The sequence below is a fragment of the Acromyrmex echinatior genome, chromosome 13 (genome assembly GCF_024713525.1).
Source record: "Acromyrmex echinatior isolate Ae372 chromosome 13, ASM2471352v2, whole genome shotgun sequence".
NCBI classification, from domain to species: Eukaryota; Metazoa; Arthropoda; class Insecta; order Hymenoptera; family Formicidae; genus Acromyrmex; species Acromyrmex echinatior.
The window spans coordinates 9,017,611-9,044,875 of record NC_141864.1 but is presented as its reverse complement, the minus strand read 5'-3'; the positions used below and the strand labels follow the sequence as shown (position 1 = coordinate 9,044,875).

Below are 27,265 nucleotides of genomic sequence, written 5' to 3'. Positions count from 1 at the left end.
AAAGATCCCTAAGATCGTATTGCGTATGTGTTTGTACACAATCAAGATATGCGACTGGATGATTCTTCAAGGTTCTTATTCGCGCGATAGATTATATAAATGTGTTTTCCGATAGTCATTCTGCAAAATTCGCATAAAAATAAAATATTGTACAACGAGAGTGAATTTCAGATATCCGCTACTCAAAAGTAGAATAAAGGGGCAAAAAAAAAAAGATATTAATTGACTCATCTGATACCGAGCTATCACATGTATAAATAAGATAAGATTTTGTATAAATAAGACAAGATTTTCGTGGACATTCTTTAAACTTTTTTTTTTCAAAGAGTCAGATTTTAGATTTTGCGGAGCAAAATCAAGAATATTGCGTGTATTTGTTTAACGAGAGAAAAATGTCTACAAATTTTTCTGGAAATATCCAAAATATATAATTATATATAATAATTCAAAATATAATTAAAAAATTATTATCATTATAGAGACGACGAATTTGAGAAAGATTATAAATCTACAATTATAATAATAATTAATTTATGTAAACCATATACATATACAAAAATTTAATGTTGGAAAGTGATGATTAATTATTTTCAATACTTTGTATATTAAAATTAATTGTTCAACGTTTTTAATATATTAAAGATAAATAATTTGTAGTATTAATTGATTTTTTCCAGGGTGTATATTTTTATTATAATTCTCAGTCTGAAGCAATAGCAATTAAATTAGAGATTTATTAAAAATTTTAGAAAACAATACAATCATCAACTTTATATTGATGCTAAAATTAGACAAATTTGTTCGATAAATCTGGTGATGTCCGCCATTTATGTGGCAACGTCATTATTACATCATTATGTGCAATGTTACGCTTATCGTTTTGCACAACTCAGTGCAAAATAAACATGTATATATATATATATATATATATATATATATATATATATATCATGTTTCTTGTGATAAAGTTCGCCGAGTTCAAACAATCTCCATTCAACTGTGGCTCCCAGCAAACAAGAATGGATTGAAATGAATTGAAATGGATTCAGATTTTCAGAAATATTGAATCATGAATGTTAAAATGAATGCTTTTCAATTCTAAATGCATTTTTATACATTTATATGAATTACATGGAGCATATCTCTATCTTTCAATCCAAAAATAATATTAGCTTTCTCTGTGTACACAATTGTGAATACTGTTCAATTCAAAATTTTGAATAGGAAATGCAGTTTTTCAATCCAATTGCATTCAATTGAATCTAATTAAATCCAATTGAATTTAATTCAATCCAAAAAAAGTATTCGCTATTTAAAATACGCATTCGGATAGAAAAAAATTTCAATCTATTTTGATTCATTCTCGTTTGCTAAGGACATCCCCAGGATGTATTCCAGATAAAATGTCTTACTTTATAAGGAATATAATTCGGAATTGAAATTACCTCCCGTTGCGTTTATTCAAAACTCCGACGAGAGGGTAAAAAACGTGGATCGTCAGTAATTTTCATTACGCGAGAAGTTTCGCGGAAAAACTCTGACTATCGAAATAATGGAGCCGACTCGCAACACGGATGGATTTCACGGATCGACGTGAATGTAGTCGCGAGACGCAGCGTCAGCAATTTTCCCGCGCGATCTACGGCGCGCGCGGTGATTGGTCGCGCGTTTCTGACACCGGCGTTACGCCGTCAATTGTCGTCGATGATACGCGGACAGATAATAGCGATGGTGGTGGGTGATGTTGCGAGAATACACTCGATATTTCCGGACTGTCTTTAGACTGTCTCGGGCCGGACAGACCGGAATCGCCAGAATACATTTGTGTATGCTCGATCCAGCTTACGCGCGATACATAATCTGGCTCACAATCAGACATAATTGCAGTGACCACGGCAACGGTGGCTTGTTGGGCTCTCGTGGCTCGCGGCCAGCTTCAGAGGGCTCGAGAGCAGTGCAGACACTGTAGACAAGTGTCAAGTGTAGATTGTGCAGACTGCAGAGCGCAGAGCTGCAGAATACTGACGACCAGTGACGGCGACGGCACGACTAGAATAACTCGCTCGTTAGCGGCTGCACGCGGTGCCGCGTGTGCTGTATGGTGGACTTCCTCTCTGCCGCCCTCGTGTATTTCCCCGTACCTGTCTGTCTCGGTCTCGCCTAGTCTCGCCGTCGTGCGTGCCGCAGGGTGGAGGGATAGTCAGGGACAGTGCGATTCCTGGAGTGAGAAAGATCAGTCGCGCTCTTCGCCGATCTCTCGGTGGTTTATGCGTGGTTGCAGTCAGGACGCGGTACTGTATGCGGTACTGCTGTGAACGATTCAGTTTCGCACGAAAGCCTGCTCGCCGGTGGATCTTAAATGTGTCAGTATGGATCAGAATCAAACGATCGGAATGGATATGGACCAGTTCTGCGGTACCAAGTTCTGGGTGAGTCGGAAGGGCAAGGAGAGCTCTCCAACTTCTTGAGAGCTCTCGATTCCTCTTCGTCTTTTTCCTCTCTTCGATTCCCCGATTCCTCGGATTCCTTCGCGTTAAGACTTCAGGAAACACTTTCATCTCAGGACTTACGAAGAACAACCCGTTGATCGGTCCATCTTAAGATCCCGCTCTCAGTCTTGTAAGATCTGGAATCGTTCGACCTTCTTGGACGGCGATTTTCTTTAAGAAACGTGACGTTTTTCGCACGATCGTGTAATCTTTCAATTGACTCTCTAATTTCTCTCTTTAGCTCGTCAATTGATCCGCGGGCGGAGAGCGAAAATGACGAGTTCCGATTCCGCATGAACCTCCTTCGAAGTCGATCGAAGAGTGTCGAAGGCTGCTTTTCTTTTAGGAGACACATGATGTTTTCCAGTATGAGACAGTTAACCTATCTAAACACAAAGGTTTTACATCGCAACGATGTAAAACAGTTTATTTATTGTGTTTATTTATTGTGTTCGAGTCAAATTTAGACCAGATGTAGAGTATAGGTTGCCGACTGAACGCACTGTGTAAACTAGGCCATATAACATGACACAGGGATCGTTTCGTCTTTGTTAACACTGCAAACAATGATCTAATGATCGTGTTGCACCGTGTCATCTGTGTCTTTTGCTAGAAAGTGTCCACAGACAATCAAATGCCATTCTATTCTTCATAGGTCTGTTGCTTGAAATCCTCGAAAATTTTACGTGTTGAAGAGAAATAAAGCGAGGAGTCTGAATGCAAAAAGTGCAAGCAACGCGAACGGAGTATCGATCACGTAATTTTTTTCTCTGGAATGGAAACGTAAAGTGAAATTTTTTACGTATGTATGCAAGCACACATGGAGGTACAAAGCCTTGCTACTCAAAGTTGCAAGTTTCGGAGAAGATATAAGGAGTGAGTAGGCATAAGAAGGCATGAAAAAGCATGGCAAGGCATTTGTGTTCTCATTCGTACATATACACGTGCAAAAGATTTTCACTTTTTATGGCTTTCTAGGGAAAAAGTTGCACGATTGACCCTCTAAACTGATTCACGTTCACGCGAAATAGTAGGTCTGTCCGCGTTGCTCGAAATCCCCCAAAATGTTTGCACTCGAAATAAGATAGATATATATTTGATACGTTGAAAAGAGAGAAAGCGAAGGTGCCGAGTGCAAAAAATACAAGTAAAGTGAACAGCGTTTTCTTTTCTAGGGGAAAAAAATCACGTGATATCGCTACCCTGTCGCTTTAATCGTCTCACTTCATCGCCTCGTGCTGTGCCTTCTTGCGAGCAGACACACGCACGTGTTTGTCTGTGTGCACGTGTACGCACGTTTAACACGCCTTCCGATTATAGAGCCAACATGATGAAGCAATGTCATTATCTTCGATTGCGCGATTTTAACGAAATCGAAATTACGGAAATAAGTCGTGCGCTCATGCGAGAGCATAAATCTGGGCGTCCGTAAATTACACAAATTATTTGGCATTCGCAATCACACTCGTTATCAATTAGGATCCCACGTGCGTGATATTAAACGCAAACACGCGCATCGTGTGCGACAAATAACTCAATAATTATTGCACTCGCGCAATCTGCGATGATGAACGCGAGTGTAGAACAAACACTTAGAGCAATACTATATTTTTCATGAACATGGCTAATGTAATTTGAGAATCTTCAATTGTCGACAAAAGTCAATAATTTTCGACTTTAATTTAATTTCAAACTCGGTTCATTTAATATCCATTCAGCTAATTATCTTTTTCTGAATCTTGAAACTGGAAAAAGATGAAGAATAAGTTGAAATTAAAATTAATCCACTTTGGTAAAAACGATCAGTCGACACAAACGTTCTATCCCGTTTTTATACTTTCTAAAATTTTTAGAGTAATCTGTCTTGACAATTACGGAAAAACCGGAAAATATCCATGGGTAATTACGTCGAAATTCTAACGAACGTGCAAGAAAAATCGGAATGTATGAGAAAATAGAGATGTGTTCTATTGAATTTTATTTCGGAGAATACATGAAATACAGCAATACCGAGAACTTATCTTTGCACTGATAAGAACACTAGACAAAGTTACGAATGTGTGTATCGATGAGTTTTGAAGTCAACAGCTGATCAGTTGAAAAATTGTCGCAGAAAATCTGAAGGCTTTGATAACAAATAAAAGGATAATGGATCAAATATAATGGATTTAAATTATTTAACTGAAATCGATTATCAATAACTCTAATAATTAAATTTGATAAATAGTCTGAATATAATGAGTTTAATCATATATACAAATTTAATCCGAAGAGAATCTCACTCATCCTAAAGATTGAAAATTGAGCCACTTTTTCTTATGACTGACTCAATTTTCATTCTTTGGAGTGAGATTTTATTCAAATTAATTTAAAGAATAACATTCAATAAATAAAAATAAAACAACCGTGTCTCTCAAAAGGGAAGCAGTTTATATGTAAAATTTTTTCAATGAAAAAAGATTGCTAGGCATTTACAGTTTGTTCTTCAAGAACGCGACCGACATAATTTTTAAATTATTTCTTTACTTTTAAATCTATTTTATATATCAAAAAGATGAAGAGTTAATTGAATTGAGATTAAAATTATATTAATAGAAACGAGCATAAAAAGTTTGTGGAAAAAATGAATGTGTGAAACAACAAATGTCGGTAATTTCTCGGTATTACGATAAAACGAAAGATATGTCGAAAATTATCGATCACGCTTTAATTGAATAGACTATTATGAAACTGAAATATGGATTCCAATTGGAATTATTTCATTATTTTTTCGAGAATACACAATAAAAATGTAGGTAATAAATAATTGAATAATTTTGATTAGAATTCATTTTAAATAATTTCATAATATATACCCTATTGGGAATAGAATATTTCGAGAAGATAACTGCGGAATAAACGAGATGCGAGAGGAAAATAGAAAGAGGAAAAGATCGTTGGAATAATTGAATAACGGATTCATTGTCTCGCTTGTCTCGCTTGTTTCGCTTGCCGCACATCACTGTTATGTAATAGTTTAATTTCCTGAACGACAGCGCGTCGAATGTAGCGACTTATATCATCGGGTTCTCCCCTTTTTTTTTCATTCATCTACACTGTCTACAGTGTTTAGCATTTCGAAAGCATGTTCCAGTCTCAGTCATCGAAATAATTATCATGCATAGATCTCGATTGATGAATTAGAAATTAAAAAATTTTATTTATAAGAAATAAAAATTTTTTAAATTACAATTATTGAGTATTTTAAAATCATTTGACTTTTATTTCTAACATTTTTTTATTTTTTTCTATTTCGATATTCGCTTCTATAAAGAATCGATTTTCTTTAAAGAGTTTTATCCCTTGAAAGTGCATATATAAAAAAAATATGTATCTCAAAATATATTTTGATCTAGAGTTCAACGTATTACGAGCTTATCAAAGTCGGAGACTCTTCGGATTTCCTTGTTAGATCGCTGATTCTTCATGTCTTTGTCTTGTTATCTTTGTTTCGTAAATTTATGTCGATATCGGTGACGTAAATGCGATATTTCTTTAAGGATGATCGATCCAATTCCGTTTATCTCAATTGATTAACTTCTCAGATAACATTTATGTTGCATAAGATCTAAAAGATGTCTAAAAGACGTCTTTTAAATATCTTATGCAACATGTATGTTATCTGGATTATAACAAGTAATACCCATAATAACCTGTGCAACAAATAATATCTATGTTATTTTGTTGACACGAACGAATTAATATTTTATTGTTTAACACACGGAAAAATTATTAATGAATTATATAAAATAATTAAGAAATGTTAGAAATGTTAGAAATGTTTTATATTAAATGAAAATGTTTCAAAGCTTTTTAAAGTTCAAGGCGACTAACATTTTCATTTATAGTATTTATCAAAGAATTCTGTTGGATTTAAATTAAAAAATTAAACTAATTAAATTAATTCAAGTGGATGCGACTTGCACTCATGTTTTCATATCGTTCACAAAGGAATGATGAAGAATCAGGTTACATGCACGTGCATCGAATATTTAATGCACTTATTCTCATTAAATTGCTCTGTGCGGTATACTTATGGCTTTGATGATTAATTCTGTTTGATATCGATTTTTACATAATAAAGTAGCCTCAAGTAATTTACAAACTTTCTAATTTTCAAAACATATTTCTTAGTCACAAATTAAAATTTTAATGAATTTTTCACTAAAAGTTAATTGAAAAATAGATTTATTATTAGCTATTCATTTTCTTGAAACTAAAAATTTTTTCTTTTTTTAAATGCTTATAATGGAAAAAATTGATATATTAATATTTCTGCTACAATAATACACATCGACTCTATCGTTGTTAAATCTATTGTTAAAATTAAGCTTTATGACATCTCATAATACAGAGCAAAAGAAAAAGTTAAAGTGTTACGACAAAGATTAACATTTCGGTTGAAATTTCTGTTTTAGGATGCTAATCTAACATGGTACACGAACGACCCAGATCTAACAGAATGCTTCCAAAAGACGATATTAGTATGGGTACCATGTATATTTTTATGGACGTTCTCAGCGATGGAAGCGTATTACCTATTAAATAGCAAAAGAAGAAACGTCCCCTACACGTGGTTATTTATTTTTAAGCAAGTACTTACAATAGGATTAATTTTACTTTCCATAGTTGACTTAGGAATGGCGATACATGAAAGTACTTTTCGTATGGTCTACAGTGTTGATTATTACACACCTATAGTAAAAATTGTTAGCTTTGTAAGTACAAATTATTTTTTATATTAATAGATTTTTAAATTATTTTTGCATTAATTTATTAACAATATTCTCATTACTTGATTTTGCTTTTTTTTATAAAATAAAAGTGAGAATGAAGATTTCTGATTCATTATAATGGGAAAAAAGTAATCATATTCACATACACTAGTCATGTAAATTTTCTATATAACATTTAATTAAGTTTGCTAATTATTTCAGACGTTAGCATCAACTTTGATGCAATATAACAGAAAACATGGAATGCGGACGTCAGGTCTTTTATTCCTATTTTGGTTTTTCCTTGCGATATGTGGATGCGTCCAATATAGAAACTTTGTAAACAAATTTATTAAAGGGGTATGTTAAATTTTTATCGTCTTGATAAAGGAAAATAATTTAGTATAGATACATTTGTAAATTGCATTTCCTGCATCGGATTTTTACAATTTCTTATCACACATATTATCTCGTGTTATCAGCATGTTATGATATTTTACAAAGAAAATGCTGATTGTGTGTTACATAATACAATGCAATTCATGAAGAAATAATTTATTTTTAGGCAGAGCCGACATACTCACTGGTGTCTTACATGATCTACTATCCAATAATAGTGATATTATTTGTACTTAATTTTCTGGTCGATGCAGAGCCTAAATTTTCTGAATATCCTACGGTAATCTTTTTGCTATTAGTCGTATAATGTACAAGACACAAAAACACATAAAACTTTACTATCAACTGTAAGATTTAGAATTAATGAATAATTTGATAAATAATTTTGAAATATATTTATTCGCAGGTTGAATCGCCATGTCCAGAGCAAAGTTCTTCTTTTCCTTCGAGAATTATTTTCGCGTGGTTTGATTCGTTAGCATGGAAAGGTTTCCGAAAACCACTCGAGACGTCCGATCTGTGGTCTATGAATCCAGAGGATATGGCTACGGAGATTGTGCCAAAATTTGACAAATATTGGAATAAAAATTTGAGAAAAACAGACGAGTAAGTTTAATCGGTGAATCTCTCATACAAATCAAGATTACTTATAATCAATATGGCTATAGCTAAGATTCTTTAAAGCGTTCATTTGTGAGAAAAATTGTGAGAAAAAAAATAAAATAAATAATTTTATATTAATAATAGGAAAATAATAGACTTTATATTTTATATTAATATTGATACAGATCGTATATAGATTCGAAAATGTGTATTAAACATATATATTAAAAATTATAATTTGCTGATCTATAAAATTATTATTTTAAGAATTCTTTTAAAATCAGTTTATTCGTGATAATACACTTTTAGAATGTTACTGCATTATCTTATCAGCGCTATAACTAACAGCATATTATTTTAAAAATATATTATAAATATTAATGTGTATTAGCGTAATGTTTTCTGACAAAGTATTTTTTAACATGTTCATGCATTTCTTGTGCTAACAAGGCTGATTTGGACATACTTTAGGTAGGATGTGTCGTATAACATGTCTTGATTATTTTTGTCATCCAACCTAATAATAGAAACCTTTATAACAGACGTTCTTTATACATATAGAGTAGAAAGTGTAAAAGCATCATATCGACAAACATCTGGACAAGTGAATTTTACCAGTAATCAGAAAAAGAAAATCGCCTCCATCTTACCGCCTATCTGCAAAGCTTTCGGAGCAACATTCATGTTTGGTGCATTTTTAAAATTAATTCAAGATGTTATGACCTTTATTAGTCCACAAATATTGAAGTAAGTATACATACATCCTCAGTTTTATCTCTAATTTTATTTTATAACTTATGAAGAAAATATAAATTGATGAATTTTACAAAATTGTTGTCAAAATTTAATCATCTTGTTTGTCACGCATTTTTATAAAATGCATCTCTTTTTCATATTTTTTAGACTTCTGATTGGTTTTATCGAAGGAGATGAGCCAATGTGGAAAGGATATTTTTATTCTATCTTACTTTTACTGACAGCAATGCTTCAAACGCTAGTACTATCCCAATATTTTCATCGCATGTTCTTGGTCGGGTTGCGTATACGAACCGCGTTAATCGCGGCAATTTATCGTAAAGCATTGAGAATGTCGAACGCGGCGAGAAAAGAGTCCACACTCGGCGAGATAGTGAATTTAATGTCCGTAGACGCTCAAAGATTCATGGATCTAACTGCGTACATAAATATGATCTGGTCGGCACCTCTGCAAATAGTTCTAGCTTTATATTTTCTCTGGAACATACTGGGGCCAGCTGTATTGGCAGGTTTAGCAGTTATGATTATTCTTATTCCTGTGAACGCATTGATTGCCAACAAAGTGAAGACGTTACAAATTAGACAGATGAAGAGCAAGGACGAGAGGGTAAAATTAATGAATGAAGTACTTAACGGTATCAAAGTGTTGAAGCTCTATGCATGGGAACCTTCATTCGAGCAGCAGATACTTAAAATTAGAGTCAAAGAGATTCAAGTATTAAAAGAAGCGGCATATCTTAACGCTGGTACGAGCTTTATATGGTCATGCGCGCCCTTTTTGGTACGTTTTTTAGTACAATTAATTATATACAACACAAACACATACAAAAAAAAAATAACAATTTACATCATAATTGAAAATCTTAGAAATACATTTCTTACGAAGTACTTGTAATGCAAAAGCTTTTTTCTTATTTTTTATTTTTATTTTAGTAAAGTCTTATAATTTTTAATATAATTTTTTTAAAAGTTTTACTGTAAGATTTCAAAAAAATTTTTTGTAAATTATGGCAAAAAATCTAGCAATAAATATTTTTTTTCCGAGAAATTTTTGATTACTTATATTCAAAAATATCTTTTGTATTTTTAAAAATATTGTTTTTTGCAAATGCAGGTATCTTTGGTATCTTTTACAACTTACGTACTTATAGACGAAAAGAACGTCCTAAATAGTACAATTGCCTTCGTTTCACTCAGTTTGTTCAACATCCTAAGATTTCCACTGTCTATGCTGCCTATGATGATTACTAATATAGTTCAAGTAAGTTTAAGTAATGTATACACATAATTGAGTTATTTTCGTTTATTCATCTTTATTCATGTTTTAAATTTTATAATAATTTCGTGTACAGGCTTACGTCTCTGTAAAACGTATTAATAAATTTATGAACATGGAAGAACTGGATCCTAACAATGTACAGCATGATCCATCGGAACGTGAGTGTAAAATTTTTTCTTTTAAATACGTTTAATATATATATAATAAATATGTATAATGTATATAATATATTTACATATTTTTTAGCACACGCGTTAGTAATTGACAACGGTACCTTTTGTTGGGATAGCGAAGAAATCGAGAGACCAATACTACGAAATATCAATTTGCATGTAGAACAAGGTCAATTAGTAGCAATAGTTGGTACAGTGGGATCAGGCAAGAGTTCTCTTCTATCTGCTCTACTTGGTGAGATGGATAAAATAAGCGGAAAAGTAAATACAAAAGTGAGTATTCTTTTCGAATCAGAAATACAAAATATAGAAATAAAACTTATACATTTTTTATAACAAACGTAATAATAAAACAACAAAATAAATCTCACATGTTACATTTATACGGAGCAGTCTTATTGAGAAAGAATTTCAGAATAATTAATAATGTAATGTTTAATTTTGAATGCTAAATTTTATTATATATGCTTTTATTATCTGAAAATATAAACTAAGATTAAACTGTAATTCTTAATTCAATGTTGAAAACGAAGAATAATATGTTTTATTTTTATATATTAGGTCATTTAAAAAGTATCCGCGGTTTTTTGTTCAATTTTTGAATGAAAAAACCGCGGATACTTTTTAAATGACCCAATATATCTCTCAGATTAAGATAAAGATTGGGATTTGAAGATTGACTAAATACTTCTTTTAGGGATCAATTGCATATGTCTCGCAACAAGCGTGGATACAAAATGCCACATTGCAGGACAACATTCTGTTCGGAAAGGCCTTGAACAAATCAGTATATAATAGTGTGATTGAAGCGTGTGCGTTGACTCCAGATTTTAAGATGCTGCCCGCGGGAGATCAAACAGAGATCGGAGAGAAAGGCATAAATTTGTCCGGCGGTCAAAAGCAAAGAGTAGCCTTAGCTAGAGCTGTATATAACGATTCTGAAAATTATTTCTTAGACGATCCTCTAAGCGCGGTAGATTCACACGTAGGAAAACACATTTTTGAGAAAGTGTTAGGTCCGAACGGCCTGTTGAAGAATAAAACTAGAATACTCGTTACTCACAGCATCACGTACCTGCCGGAAGTCGACAACATTATTGTTCTTAAAGATGGCGAAATAACGGAGAGTGGAACCTACAAACAATTGCTGGAGAAGAAAGGTGCTTTCGCCGAGTTCTTAGTGCAACACTTACAAGAAGGTATCTATAAATGTAATTAAATTCTTGCTACATATTTCTATATACTTATTATAAAATTTGTTGTTACATTTTTCCTGGATTTAAGTTGGAAATCGTAAGTCCGCGAAAAAGTAATTACAATTCCTTTTCCTACTTTGTATGCTTGCATAAGAAATACTCCCCTTGTCACTAGAGTGTTAGGATGAAATTTTTAATTTTTAGTTTTTAATAGTATTATTGTTATTAATACAATTATATTTAATATTATTTAATTTTTAATACCACATTCTAGTTCAATTTCAATAACTTATTTACATAATTCTCGTTTGAATTCTTATTTTGTGCTACAGTTAAGAGTATGTGCATGTGTGAGTTTTTTTTAAATTTCTTCCCATTTTTATAATATTATTAATATTTTCTGTGAATGATAAATCATTATTTTAAAATCATGACAAATTTGAAACAGTGCACGTTGATGATGGTTCTGAAGCAGATTTACGTGAAATCAAACAGCAACTTGAATCAACAATGGGAGCGGACGAGTTGCAGCAAAAGTTAACTCGAGTACGGTCTAGAATATCTGAGAGTCTAAGTGAATCCGGTTCTGTGACCGATAGAAAATCACTTAATGGTTCTCTGACAAGGTATAATCTCATAAATATGATATTTAATTAACGTGATGCAAGTATGCTCGCTACTAACTCGAAATAATATACGTATACCAATAGGCAATACTCGACAGAAAGTCAACAGTCAGCGAATTACGTACATAGCAATAGTGTTAGTGTATCAAAAGAGAAAGATGCACCGAAGCCTAACAATATCGGGGAGAAGCTGACAGAAATCGAGAAGACCGAAACTGGAAGCGTAAGTTGCACGAGAGATCATTGTTAATTTTTCTAATTTTAAAAAGACTGTACGTCTTCATAATTCTCTTTTCATGACAGAAAGTTACAAGTACTTTTATTCTCAAGCATCTTGTTATTCTTTTGCAAGGTAAAATGGAAAGTGTACTCTCACTACTTGAAATCCATTGGATGGTTCCTATCGATATCGACAATCGTGATGAACGCGGTCTTTCAATCGTTCAGCATCGGCTCGAGCGTTTGGCTCAGTATATGGTCGAACGATAATCAGGCAGTTGGAAACAACACATTCGATACAGCAAAGCGAGACATGTATCTCGGGGTTTATGGTGCGCTCGGTTTTGGTCAAGGTATGTTTCCATTAATTCTTGTAACACATTCGCCCGTTGTCAGATAGATTCGATCAGTATTGTATAAAATTTCGCGTTTACGATGGATGATCAGGTAAGCTTATTCCTGTCGCTGCTACGTGTATAAATATACATATCATTTTTCTATCGCAGAAGGCAATTACTTCATTTAATACAATGTTAACAGGCAATGGCACTTAATTTTGCTCGTCATAGCATATCGTAATTTGAAAGGCATGTTCCCTCACAGATTACACATCATTGGGGTATAATTAATCTTAACGTAATTCTTTCATACCTAAAACTCGATATTGAATCGAGTTAATAATAATTTAAAAATCATGAATAACTACTAATGTGACCTTTTTATTCCGATAACGTTATGAGTTTATGTCTGGGAATATATACATCACATACACGTTAATTTCAAAAATAAATAAAATAATTTTCTTTCAAAAAATCAAACTGAGTGCGGTTTGCTGTGTCTACAAAATACTAACGTTACTAACTAAACATTCAAAAGCAATTAAAGATTGAAACTTTTTGGTAACCATATGTTTTTGATTGCAAGTGTCGTAGTAATCATTTCCTACAAATGATCGCTTTTTTAGTATTGCATGAAACATTTTTCTGTTTGATATGTCTTTTGTTCAGTACAATTTGCATTTTTTATTAAATAATTTATTAATCTTTATTATAATTACCCTTTTTACAAGCGAAAATTTGATTATAGATAAAAAGTAATAGATGGAAAAAATAATATATATTTACATAAGATATTATAATGAATGTTATGTGTGTTTGTATATAATTCTCTTGTAATCTTTTTGTGATCTTGTGATCTTTTGTGATCATGGTGTGATCCATTAAAAATTTGTTTGGTGCCGTTTACTAAATCTATTCGAATAATATATCTATCAGATGGGTTAATCAGATGGATTAATTACATGACATCTATTATTTTATATTTAAAGTTTATTATAGAAAACAAAAAAATTTTTTTTTAATAACACACGCTTTTACGTTTAATGGTAAGCATGAAGTAGAAAAACAAAAGAAAGCTTTTAGCATTAATATCTTAAAATAAATATAATAAAAAAAAGAACGGAAAATCAGTCTATGCTATACTGATTAATCGATATAATTACATATCTAATGTGCCTAGGAAATTTTAGTTGAAACCATTATAAAATGAATGTAAATCGTTTAATGAATATAAAAATTAACTAATGTTAATTAATATAAAAATCATTTAACTAAAATTACTTAACTAAATAAAAACTGATAACTTAAAATTTCGGAAAATGATTTTCTCATCAGATAATTGCGTGTAAATTGAAATGGATGTAGAATAATAACATATGTTAATTTAGAGGAATTTAAGCAAGCTTCAGACGAAAGAAGATCCGAGACATTCTTCATTTATCAATCATTATGTTTGTTTCTTTAATTTGGCTATAAAGTTTTTATTAATAAAATGTATTGTGCCTGAATTTTTATTATATTTAAAAACACATTGACATGCTTAGCATTAAATGTGATTGAATTCCTTGATCAGATTATGTAACATGCAAAATATAATAATGATAATTAACGTAGTTAATGAAATTTAATTTGAGAATGGAACGATACTGATTTAATATATATCTCAACACTTACCTGAGCCATAAATGCGTGAGATTGCAATCACATTAATGTTAAATATATGATGAAAATGCGAGCTGTAGTATCTCGCATGTGCGATTTTTCTTCATCTTGGATCACAACAGTTTAACCAGTTTCGCTTTCTATTTTGTTATTAACTTATTGTTACCGCTAATAGCTAACGCCAGTTATGTTAGCGTTATGTTATACGATTAAATAAACTAACAGACACGTTGTTCTTGTTACCTTCTATGTAAAGACAATTTTTCGTGGCATCGAAATTTAACAGTGTATATTAACAAGTCAATTTAAACGTTAACATCACAAAGCAACAAATTTTTTTTTGTAGAATTGCAAGCGAATAGTGTCGAGAGAGAAAAAAGAATTTTTTCCTCCAACAAGATTATTTATTTATTTCTAAATTAAATTTCAGCCACTTTTGTAGTGCTGTCGCAGACAGCGTTGGTTATCGGCTGTCTACGGAGCAGTAAACTGCTGCATTCCGAGTTATTATTCACCATGCTACGATCACCTTTAGGATTCTTTGACACTACGCCGTCCGGCAGAATATTAAATCGTTTTGGGAAGGATATTGACACAATAGACAACATTTTACCTCCAAGTATTAGGGCTTGGTTGTTTTGTCTAGCATCGGTATGCGAGAGAGTTTTAGTTTTAATTTCTGTATATCACTACACTCAATCAATGTTTAGCAGAACCACTGGTCCACCAATCGGTACAAATATGATTTATTATATTTGTAATAATGACAGCTTTCTGGTTTTCTCTATTCTTCATTAATGTCTATTAATGATCGGTAGACGACTATCAGAAGCGTACGTTATTAAAATTATTTTTGCATGCCTGATGAGACACTACGTGTGTCTTCTTTCTCACAGTACAATCATATAAAGTATCTTTATCATTTTTCTTATCTTAGCGTTATTAACACGCTCCCATTTTTCTCTCCGCATATTTATTATTTGTACTTACATTTATTGCTTTTTTAATTATGTGCACCTCAATTTATGTGTGACTGTAGTGAGGAACTTGCATATGAACGTTTAGATGAAATCAGGTGATGAGCAACTAATGAAAATGAACATTGCCGATCGTAGAGCCTTTTAATCATTCACTCACTTGCAAAAGCTCGGTATATCTGATAGTTCGCGGACGCAAAAATATCTAATATGTAAAAACTGTCTAATTTTTTTAATCCGATAAATCAAAGTTGATTACCGATCGTTGTAGGCGTGACAGTATTCGCAATGGCGATATTCCTGGCTAAAGGGACGATAATCGCTTCTAAGCGTATCTTCGAGGGTACGCTGCAACACGTTCTTCACAACCCAATGTCATTCTTTGACAGAACTCCGACTGGTCGAGTTCTTAGTCGGCTTGGTAAAGATATTGATGTTATTGACAATATCCTACCGGTTTATCTGCGTTCTTGGATCACTTGCCTCTTTTCGGTATGATATTCTCATATAACTACGTACTACTGTATAAGTAATGATCTCTGTGACAGTTGATGTGAATTTAATATTATTACGTCTCTTATTTGTCGAGCGATACTTGCTACAGATATCGATATCCTCCTTTTTTAGTTTATATTTAAATTTGTTTTGAATTGAAACATCTTGCACGAAATATTTTTGTTATTTTCTATTATACTGATAAATAATTTACGTTCCATCAGTAACTTATATATCAGTTTTTATATTAATTGACGTTGATTTTACATCAGAATTACTAGAAACGATAAATTTATAATTGCGAAATAAAAAAAGTATTTTTTTTCTTTTTATCGATAAAATCACGCATTTCTGCGTAATTATCCTGCATATTTGAATATATAAAAATGCCTAAAGTGAAATATATTTATTTACGACAGACACAAAGTAAAAAAGATGCGGATTCTTATTAATAGGAATGTACATTCTGTCAGAATTCGGGTCTGACTGTTCACTGGAAATTTGAATGTAGCATTATTTTGAATAATAAAGCTTGGAATTTTAGAAGAAATGGCGAAATGTAATAACATAGTGCTAACCTGCCGGCTAAGCGTATATGGGCACGGGTACGCAACTTGATTGTGTAAGAAGTTGCCGGCAATCAGTACAGCATGGTGGATCGACAAGCTTTGAAAGGACACGAAGGAACATGTGGTAAGAAATATCTACCTTGATGCTGCTTGCCTGGCTCGAACAGTATTCGAGCGGCTTACCCGTGCGTTTTGTGCATTCAGCCGGCCAGGTAACAGCCACATTTTGAATGGCTGCTTTCTTCTTCAGTTTAATTTTTTTCTAAATTTGTCAAAAGATACGTTTTTGTTAATTTATTTTTTTTTTAGTATATGCTATCTGAAAAATACTGATGGGACAATAAAAAAAAAGATGTACGAAATTGATCAACAAGTTCTTATTCCGACGGTTTATTAGAACTTATTGGAAATATAACTGAAAAGATACATGCAAAATCATATTAACGAATCATATCTTTTCTGTGATGTTAAATAGCTCGCTGAGCAGCTTATTTTTTTGGTTTTATTTTGAGTCACGAAAGAGTGACGTGGTTCATGGGAATGCTTGTGCTGGATTTTACATTGTGCCATCCAGTCGTATTGCATCATAAAATTCATAAGATTGAGCGTTGATTACGCATTGATTGAGCGTTGATTACGGTGTTATCAATTGTTTGTATATCAATTGTTTTAACTATTTCAAGAATATAATGTAAGATATTCCTTTGTTCGTCCTTTTTAGAAGATGTTACGTTGACGATGTTCATTTTCGTTTATTGTCAATGTATGTATTTAGATCCGACGAGTTGGAGAGCTAAAAAATGACGATTGTCTTAATTTTTCACAAAATATTTTAATATCGCTAAAGACGGAACTTGGCTTTGTCAAATCATTATCATTCTTATATCACTTACTCTTCAATTGTTCTCCTTTTACATTTATATTGAATCCTCTTTATATTATGTTTTTTTCTAGTTACTGTCTTTTTGCGTTGTTACAAACTTTTTTTTATTTAAGAACATTATTGTTAATTTGAATTTACTTCACTGTCGTCGTGATAATTTGTACGACTATTGTATATAAATCATAGTGCAACCATAGTGTAGTAATCATTCAGGGAATGGACACAATTATACCAGTAATATTCAGTGTACAGAAATGGTCTTGCTTGTGCTTGATAACGCTTTTTATTCTATTGCTTGTATAACATCCATCTAATTACGATTCTGCCTTCTAGGAAATGTGATTTATTTGTATTTCCTGTTGCTATATATATCCTGTCTGGTATACACACAGCAAACTTCACATTTTCGCATAACATGAAGTCAGAACGGTAGTTTAAGTTCGCGATCAAATGCACTTGAGTATCGAACAGCATTACGATAGAAAAGAAAAAAAATCATTTGCAGATATCATTTGGCATTTCGAAAACGTACCGTGTTGAAAAGAAAAATAAATGTTTAAGTCTAATATCAAAAACTATATATGTTTACATGTAACACGTGTCTCATTGAACATGCAACACATTGCTTATGAGATAAGTTTTTGTTATTTTTTTTTGTTCATTATCGTTCTATATTTTTTTTTTTTACAAATCGCGTAAATTATGTCAGATGCGGTTACAATGAAAGTCATCCATGTCTGATGTTGTAGCGGTGGCGAGCTTTTTCTGCGATTTGGCACCGCAGCTGGGTTGTTGGTTGGCTGCTCGCCAGATGCACATAGTGATGCTGCGTGCTGTGATGCGTGCCCCATTGACCTTCTTTGATACGACTCCTATTGGTCGTATTATCTCCAGGTTTGCTAAAGACGTGGACGTCCTGGATACATCTCTTCCCCCACAAATTTCTGATACCATCTATTGCTTGTTTGAGGTAATTTCTTTCGTAGCGTGCTGAGAGAGAATACCAGTTGGGAATCTCTTATTGCTTTTCCTTTATCTTCTCGACCTCGCAGTTTGAGTTCCATACGTATACCATCACTTTCCGGAGAACTTTGATTAAACTGCGATTAGATATCATTGTCGTCCTTGAATATAATTTATATTTATTAAGAGGTATCTAAATAATGATGGTATGATATATTATTGTACTATGGATGGGTATAATTCCCACCTGTAGTTTTGCAAACTGGTTTTGAGAATACATTTGGAACACAATTAAATATATAGAGTCCGCCACCGAGTATAATTGTGTCCGTTCTCGTAAAACGACTGCAGTCCATGAATTATTCTATCTGTACCGAAATAAAGGATATTTTAGCAGTATCAAGTTTGACCAAGAGAGACTTAAATATACCTTGACGCTAATGCTTATATGTACTTGTCTAATGTATATATGTGATAATCATATTCATAGTACATGTTGGTGGGCCTATGAAACGATCAGCGCTAGCTTTGTTTTTGTTTTTGTACAACTGCTGTCCGGAAAAGATATGAGAGCGTTTCATTCAATAGAATTTCTGCACGAGATATCAGTTTCTTTTTTATATGTATCCTTGTGATTCGTTCGATCAATTTTGCATTTATTATTTATATACATTTTTTTGTCACAGATGTTTTTTTTTGTTCTAACTAATTTATATTTGTATACAATATTAACATTTTTCTATCTTGTAAGATTAATGATGAAGTAGAATATTTTTCAGTGTTATTAATAGCTGTATGCATTGCAGGTGATAGCTACTCTCTTTGTTATAAGCTACAGTACACCTATATTTATCGTGGTGATACTGCCAATAGGCGCGATTTATTATTTTATTCAACGTTTTTATGTTGCAACATCGCGTCAATTAAAACGATTAGAATCCGTGTCGAGATCTCCTATATATTCGCATTTTAGTGAATCTGTGACTGGTACGTATTTAAAACCGTATAATTATACTGTAATATTTTATTTATTAACAAAAATTTACATTTCTAAAAATAATCTATTATTTATCTATTATTTATATATAGGTGCGCAAATAATTAGAGCATACGGCGTGCAAGAACAATTTATCCATGAATCTGAAAATAGAGTAGATTTTAATCAAGTGTGTTACTTCCCTAGCATTATTGCAAACAGGTAAATATTTGCATGACGCAATTGTAACTTCTTTTATGCATATTTATTAACTGGAATGCATAATGTTGCAGATGGCTGGCCGTGAGATTAGAGATGGTTGGAAACTTAATTATATTCTTCGCAGCTTTGTTTGCTGTTTTAGGTAGAGATACTATGAGTTCAGGTCTCGTTGGTCTATCAGTTAGCTATGCCTTACAAGTAAGATATATTTGCCATAAAAACGACATTTTAACGTTATATATGATGTGATATTTTCTACCATGTCAAATAGAATGTCTCTCTGTGATAAAATTAAGTTAAGATAATGAAAGTACTTAAAGCATTTGTTACACGCGGGTGATGTTTATATATTTATTTGCTACTTTATGAAAAAACTGTATGTATTTCATGTATAAGAATTCATGTTATGTTTGTTATAGATCACCCAGACCTTAAATTGGCTGGTACGCATGACGTCCGACGTCGAGACTAACATCGTCGCGGTAGAGAGAATAAAGGAGTATAGCGAGACCGCGCAAGAAGCACCGTGGAAGAACACTGAATTTACACCTTCGAAAGAGTGGCCTAAGCACGGTCGCGTTGACTTCAAGGACTTCAAAGTTCGCTACAGAGAGGGATTGGATCTCGTGCTGAACGGTTTGACGTTCAGCGTTCTCGGCGGCGAGAAGATCGGCATAGTAGGCAGAACCGGTGCCGGAAAGTCATCTATGACATTGGCACTTTTCAGAATAATTGAAGCAGCACAGGGGAAGATTTTGATCGATGATATCGATATTTCCAAGCTGGGCCTTCATGACCTCCGCTCGAGATTAACCATCATTCCTCAGGATCCCGTATTATTCTCTGGAACACTAAGGATGAATCTGGATCCTTTCGATTGCTACAACGATGAGGAAGTTTGGAAGGCGTTGGAGCACGCTCATCTGAAATTATTTATAGAAAGTATGAATGGTCTTCGTGACCTTTTGTTAGAAAATCTTGTACTTTTGAAGGATATAATCTATTATCGTCTTTCAGATTTGCCAAACGGTCTTTTACACGAGGTTACTGAAGGCGGAGAGAATTTAAGCGTAGGACAACGACAATTGATCTGTTTAGCAAGAGCATTACTTAGGAAAACAAAAGTTCTTATACTGGATGAGGCAACAGCTGCAGTTGATTTAGAAACGGACGATTTAATTCAGACTACTATTCGCCAAGAATTTAAGAATTGTACAGTTCTCACAATAGCCCACAGGCTCAACACTATTTTAGATTCTGACAGGTATATTTCAAATTATTTTAACATTATATTTTGTGAGCATTTGTACATATATACTATAATATTATTTTATTTGTGAAGCACGATACTTTACAATATTTCTATTTATGAGAATTTATTCATTATTCCAGTTTTCATTTAATTTCTTTTTTAATTGTTTTAAGTATATTTTATTTTCAAAATTTTTCTATTTTCAGCTTATTCTCAAACAATAATAATGTTTCAGGGTAATCGTATTGAACAAAGGTCTGATCGTCGAATATGATTCTCCGGAAGTGCTTCTTAGCAATCCATCTAGCTCTTTCTACAGTATGGCTAAGGATGCAGGTCTAGCTGCTTAAGAAAAAAAAATTCATATCATATAATCATTTTTTAGCGGCTGTACATTATTCATGAGCCAATGTCGAAATAAGTGACACAAAGAAAGCCATAGAACGAAAAAAACGCGCGTAGCCTCAGCATAGATTAATTTGTATAGTGAAATATTTCTACGCAAAAAAAGCAAGAACATTTAACATAACCGACGGTGCAAAAACTCTTGTCTCAACATTATTGTTGCCAGATTTTATCCGATGACTCTCCGATTGTATCGTCGATTACCAAACTTCATATATTCTAGAATAAGTTTTGTAGCGAGGTCTTTCATCACGAAGCAAGCAATGCGACACAATTTTAAACTAGCGTCGATATCCAATATCTAACTTTAACTGGGTAATCGGGTGGATTCCTATCTGATCAATATGTTATAATCAATGACTTATTTTTCTCGATGTACTTTACATTATATTCCTCTAAAAAAATTTAGCATTATAATTTTATAATAAAATTAATGCACTTAATTACAATTTCATCACATTTCTAGAGTAACAATATTAAGGGTCGACACGAGTAAATTTATATATACTTCATTTGCGATGTATAGATATATATTTGCACTCTATTATATATTGTAGCGTAGAAGAAATATTTTGTCATGAAATTTGTTTTTATTTATGTTTTACAAAGCTACGAGGCCTGATAAGAGCGGGATTTTACAATTTTATTCTTAAAAGTATTATAATAAATATAATAAAATGCTGGCGATGGAGATGTATGTCTCCATGCTCATATTTTATTTTATAGAAGTAATATTATGTCATGAAATCTTTTCAGCTTCTTTTTTTATGAAGGCGCGTATAGAACTGGATTTTATTTAATTTTTAAAACATAATAGATAAAATTATCTGCATCTCAACCAGTGACGCAAGGCATTTGCCTAGAGCGGCAAATTTTTTAAGACAGAAAATGTTTACACAGTTGAGGTAAATTTATTAATTTAACGTTTTTGCATGAGTTATCAAGCATATTTTATCAGAAACGATATTTTAAATATACAGTTAAAAATATATTATATTTATATTATTTAGATTATTAAATGTTTTCACCGACTAATGTTTGTATCAACTAGGATATAAAACCTTTTTTTTTTCATTCATTTTCCTTTTATCAATTTTATAAATTAATGAAGCCAATTGGAGACAGTTAGATGTTGATGCCTAGGAATGGCAAAATGCTTAATTCGTTACTCGATCGAAATGAATTTTTATTTTATCTTTTTTTCTAACAAAAACGCTCTATATACGATCCTTTAGGTGTCTCCTGATTACAAATATCGTAATTACGGTACTTTTGACATAATTTTTTTTTAAAGAAATTTTTCTCTGTCAAAGGTTTTCATAGTTATTCCTGTCGACTCTTAAATTGTACCAATATTATTATATTTAATATTGATATGATAATGTATTGTTATTATATTAATTTTAATATTATGTACGAAGTTCTTACGGTATATCGAAGTTAACTGTAATAATGTTGAATAATTTTTAAGTAAAGATAATGTTAGTTAGAATAATATTTACAAACCAAAGTTGACTAAGAATTTCTAAAATTTCGGCCAAGCGATAGGGATCTTTGCACCCGACAACTTTTGAATTAAATTATAGCCACCCGAATAGTTCCAATTAAGTAAAGACTAAAGTAAGATTATCAACAAGTATGTGTACAGTAATTGATAAAAGTGCGTATTCATTCAGATTAAAAAAAAAGAGGAATTCGAAGTAATTATTAATTTAGACAAATGAGATCTAAAATCTACAGTTCTCCTAATTACTGCTTTAATAATCTTCGAGATGTGTTCTCTAAATTCAAATTCATATAAATTTTCTTTCTATGAACTATATCGTTCAAAAGAGTGCATTTTTATTTTCACATTTTCTTTAATATGTATTGGGTCATCTAAAAATCCGCAGTTTTTTGTCACTAGATGGTGTTGATGGTCATACATCGGGCAACACTAATCCGATTGTGTCAAACGAACGCGCGTCTGAAAGATGACATTTTAGGTTACATTTTTGTAAACAAAGTTTGGTGATTCATCAATCGTGTCAAAAGTTATATTGGTTTGAAAATGAGTGAAATATCTGAAGAAATACGCTATGTGATGCTTTTTTACTATAAAAAAGGCAAAAACGCAGCACAAACATGCAGACAAATTTGTAAAGTTTACGGCGCGGATGCTGTAAGTGAACGCATGACGCAGGAGTGGTTTGTTCGATTTCATTTTGGAAATTTTTATATCAAAGCTCGACCTTGCTCTGGTAGGCCAGTCACTGAAAAAGTCGATGAAATTTTGCAACTGGTCAAGCAAGACCGGTATGTGAGCTGTCAAGAGATAGCCAATGTACTAAGAATCAACTATATGACAGTTTGGAATCATTTGGAAAAGACTGGCTACGCAAAGAAACTCGATGTTTGGGTGCCACATGAATTAACGCAAAAAAATTTGATTGATCGAATTTCCATCAGCGAAACACTACTAAAACGCAACGAAATCGACCCATTTCTGAAGCAAATCATCATAAGCGATGAAAAATGGGTGAAATACAAGAATATTGTTCGTAAAAGATCATGGAATAAGCGCGGCGAACCATCACAAACGACTTCAAATAAGGTGATGCTGTGTGTATGGTGGGATTGGAAGGGAATCGTCCATCATGAGGTGTTATCACATGGCCTAACGATTAATTCAGAGCTCTACTGTTCACAACTGGATAGATTACAGGAAGCGATTAAGGAAAAACGACCAGAATTGATTGACAGAAAAGGTGTTGTCTTCCATCATGATGACGCCAGACCACACACATCTTTGATGACGCGCCAAAAATTGAGGGAGCTTGGTTGGGAAGTTTTGATGCATCCACCGTATAGCCCGGACCTTGCACCGTCTGAGTACCATTTGTTTCGATCTCTGCAGAACTCTCTTGATGGACAAATATTGGCCGACAAAAGAGCTGCCGAAAATCACTTGAAAAAGTTTTTCGCCGATAAACCACAACAGTTCTACACGGATGGAATTATGAAATTACCCGAAAAATGGCAAAAGGTTATAGATAATAATGGCCAATATATACTTGATTAAAATTGATTTTCAATAAAGAAAAATTTCATTCAAAAATTGAACAAAAAATCGCGGATATTTTTTAGATGACCCAATATATGACAATCAGTTGCAATAATAATATTTATTTTCACGTTGTTAAATTACATACAATGTTAATAGATCGAATGAAAATGTATTTTAATCTGACATTTGCTGCATACTTACCATATTGTAAACAAATTAATTTTAATCTGAAGTTTAGTAACGTAAAATTTTATTTTTATAAATCACTTGTTGAAGCGAATAACGGTATAGCAATTTCAATTTAGTATACATTTTGTATGCGGCAAAAGTATTTAGAAAATATGCAACATCACATTTTACTGTATATACTCTTATCTCTTTATAAAGTTTTATGTATTATCCAAAGTATAGTTAAAAATGACATCTGTGCCTATTTTACAAAGAGCAGTGAAATCGCATTTATCGAGAATTACATAAACTTTTAAAACTAACTCGCGTACTTTTTTTTCAAATGATTTGATCGCGTTCGTAGGTAAATCATGTACTTCAGCCAGTGTTCTCTTAAACTATTTACTATTTTATTTAGTGATCATTTATGTACTAGATTTGTATAGCATTTTAATCTCTTTAATATTGTATAGCGCTTAATAGTCATTGAATACTTTCGAGAGTATTAATAATAATTAAACTTGCCTTGTATATGTCGTTTTATTTGTAAAAGTAAGGCTGCTGAAATGAGATAATTATTAAAGATCGTTTTACAATCACCTAGTGCATTATAAAGTTCCATCGTTTGGAAATAATTTAATATTCATGAAACAAAAGATACACGATTCGCATGACCCTTGAAAAAGGCAATATAGCTACAGCTAAATTTACAATGAAAGGAAAGTAATGTTTCTTTAATGACACAAGCGTATCCGAGATTTATCATATAAATATAAAAGCCAAATATCAAATTTCACTAGTACGTTAACTCGACGCAATTTATATAATACTTGGGCCTTCTTTCGTAAAATTACAAGACTCGCAAACCTGGCATAACCAGATTATGACTAGAAAATAATAAATTGGTAACATACTGTAAATTTATAGCGAGATAACGAGATATTAAGTTATATAATTTAAATTAACGTGTAAGAAAAAATTGTTCGTCGATTAAATTTTGTCACGCAGTGATTTATCGTCTTATTAAAAGTTTTTTTTTTCTAAAGTTTTTCTTTTCTTTAATCCTGTGTTGATGTGTTTATATGAAATTTTCATTATCGATACTGCTTGTAATGTACTTCCAGTCTATTTATTGTGCAAAGTTAGAAATTCGTAAAAATCTGTCTTGCCATTTGTTGTAAAGCTTGGATATTAAATAATATATAATAAGGTATTATTTTAATTCTTGATTAACTCTTTCGAATTTAGCGATGCGATAAATTATCGTTTAATAAATTAGAATGAAAATTTACCGGTTTAATATCCAAAAATTGTTCTGTCTCGAAAGAGTTATACAATATAATTGTTTTTCACGATTATATATTGCGAAAAGAAAACATGAAATTGTATTCTGACGCTATTATTTTCATTGTCAATAATGTATAGACTAAACAACGCATTAAATATTTTTTAACTTTTAGAAGTTACGCTCACGCCTTCAGTTGAATTATCTCTAGTTTTAATATAAGAGTCATTGTGAACCGAACTTTCCGAGCACAAATAGTGATGAGATTTAAATTTTACGTTTCTTTCTTTAGCTTTTTTCTGATCGCATTTATCCGGTATTTAAGGTATATTTACTTGAAATTTTCACAATACCGATTGTTATATTTAAAAAGATACAAGGTGCGTCCCAAAATTTTCCAAACTTTTTCAATAGGGATAGGTCGGGTGGCGCCATCCGTGTGTTCGATTGCGCGTTTGAAAGGTACATCCCTAGCTGACTTCCAGTAAAAATTTCATGACATTTGGTTCAGTGGAAACGAAGTTATGGCGTCTCAAGTGTCAGTATGTTGTATACATCGGTACGAGAATGAACTTCGAACAAAGAGCCAATATTAAGTTTTGTTTTAAACTTGGTAAAACATTTACCGAAACCCATAATTTGATGAAACAAGTTTATGGTGATAATTGTGTAGCCCGTGCCAGTGTTTATGAGTGGTATACGCGATTCAAGAACGGTCGTGAGGACATAAATGACGACGCACATACAGGTCGCCCAAAATCGACAATTAACGAAAATTCCATCGAAGTTTTTATGATTCCAAGGGTATTGTGCACAAAGAATTCGTTCCAGCAGGCCAAACAGTTAATGCTGTATTCTATGTAAGCGTTTTGAAGCGTTTGGTGCACCGCATTCGTCGTATTCGGCCAGAATATCGCGAAGGAGGAAGTTGGCGCTTGTTACACGATAATGCGCCATCTCACCGTTCGACACTTGTCACTGATTTTTTGACTAAAAATCACATTTTAACAATCAACCATTCCCCGTATTCGCCTGATATGGCACCTTGTGACTTCTACCTATTCGGCAAAATGCATTTGTCCATGAAAGGAAAGCGGTATGTGGACGTAGAAGACATTCAAAGGCTTGTACCACTATTCTGAAGGACGTGCCTTTGAACGACATAAAACACTCATTTGAAATGCTTTTAGATCGTGCCAAACGTTGTATTGAGTCCGACGGGGACTACTTTGAATAAACAATTTGAATTTGAAAAAAAAAGTAAACCGTTGTTGTTTTATTTCAAAAGTTGGGAAAATTTTGGGACGCACCTTGTATTTAAAACAAAACAAAAAAAATATGTCAATGGCATCTTCAATTTCGCCATTTCTGTAAATTATACATCTTCTCATTCATTATCTTAATTATAATACTAAGCATTAAAAAAAAGCTAAAAGAGCCAGGAAATAAAAAGAGATCTACTATATTATATTAAAGTTGTCGCGCGTGCGAGCTCATTAATAACAATATATAAGCGCGGAAGGAAAAGTG

At 32.5% G+C, this 27,265-nt stretch overlaps 1 protein-coding gene and 1 long non-coding RNA gene across 6 annotated transcripts; one reads left to right on the top strand and one right to left on the bottom strand.

The window, feature by feature from the left end:
* The first annotated feature begins 1,737 nt into the window (after positions 1 to 1,737).
* Positions 1,738 to 25,495, top strand: MRP (Multidrug-Resistance like Protein 1). 5 transcript variants are annotated; one of them, XM_087412510.1, is made up of 22 exons: positions 1,738 to 2,429; positions 6,947 to 7,246; positions 7,466 to 7,603; positions 7,809 to 7,922; positions 8,049 to 8,248; positions 8,696 to 8,716; positions 8,807 to 8,992; positions 9,149 to 9,782; positions 10,116 to 10,262; positions 10,354 to 10,438; positions 10,527 to 10,726; positions 11,151 to 11,652; positions 12,098 to 12,275; positions 12,360 to 12,498; positions 12,628 to 12,847; positions 18,168 to 18,388; positions 19,188 to 19,368; positions 19,471 to 19,579; positions 19,651 to 19,777; positions 19,999 to 20,521; positions 20,597 to 20,843; positions 21,067 to 25,495. In XM_087412510.1, exons 1-22 carry the CDS (start codon positions 2,370 to 2,372, stop codon positions 21,179 to 21,181), a joined length of 4,647 nt encoding a protein of 1,548 aa, XP_087268636.1. In that variant the 5' UTR covers positions 1,738 to 2,369; the 3' UTR covers positions 21,182 to 25,495. The 5 variants fall into 5 exon arrangements, with proteins under 5 accessions (XP_087268636.1, XP_087268637.1, XP_087268635.1 ...); XM_087412511.1 differs by lacking the exon at positions 18,168 to 18,388 and adding an exon at positions 14,925 to 15,145; XM_087412509.1 differs by lacking the exon at positions 18,168 to 18,388 and adding an exon at positions 15,743 to 15,963 and having other exon boundaries at positions 1,739 to 2,429.
* Positions 16,910 to 18,173, bottom strand: LOC105143091 (uncharacterized). Its single transcript, XR_845679.2, has 2 exons — positions 17,429 to 18,173; positions 16,910 to 17,328 (listed from the first exon to the last, which is right to left on the bottom strand). It is a non-coding gene; the product is annotated as an uncharacterized LOC105143091 (long non-coding RNA).
* Positions 25,496 to 27,265: the final 1,770 nt, after the last annotated feature.

Coding starts and splice junctions, on each gene's coding strand:
- MRP (XM_087412510.1), top strand. CDS start 2,370: ATGGATCAGAATCAAACGATCGGAATGGATATGGACCAGTTCTGCGGT. Junction 2,430..6,946: donor TCTGCGGTACCAAGTTCTGG/GTGAGTCGGAAG, acceptor TTTCTGTTTTAG/GATGCTAATCTAACATGGTA. Junction 18,389..19,187: donor CCATCTATTGCTTGTTTGAG/GTAATTTCTTTC, acceptor TATGCATTGCAG/GTGATAGCTACTCTCTTTGT.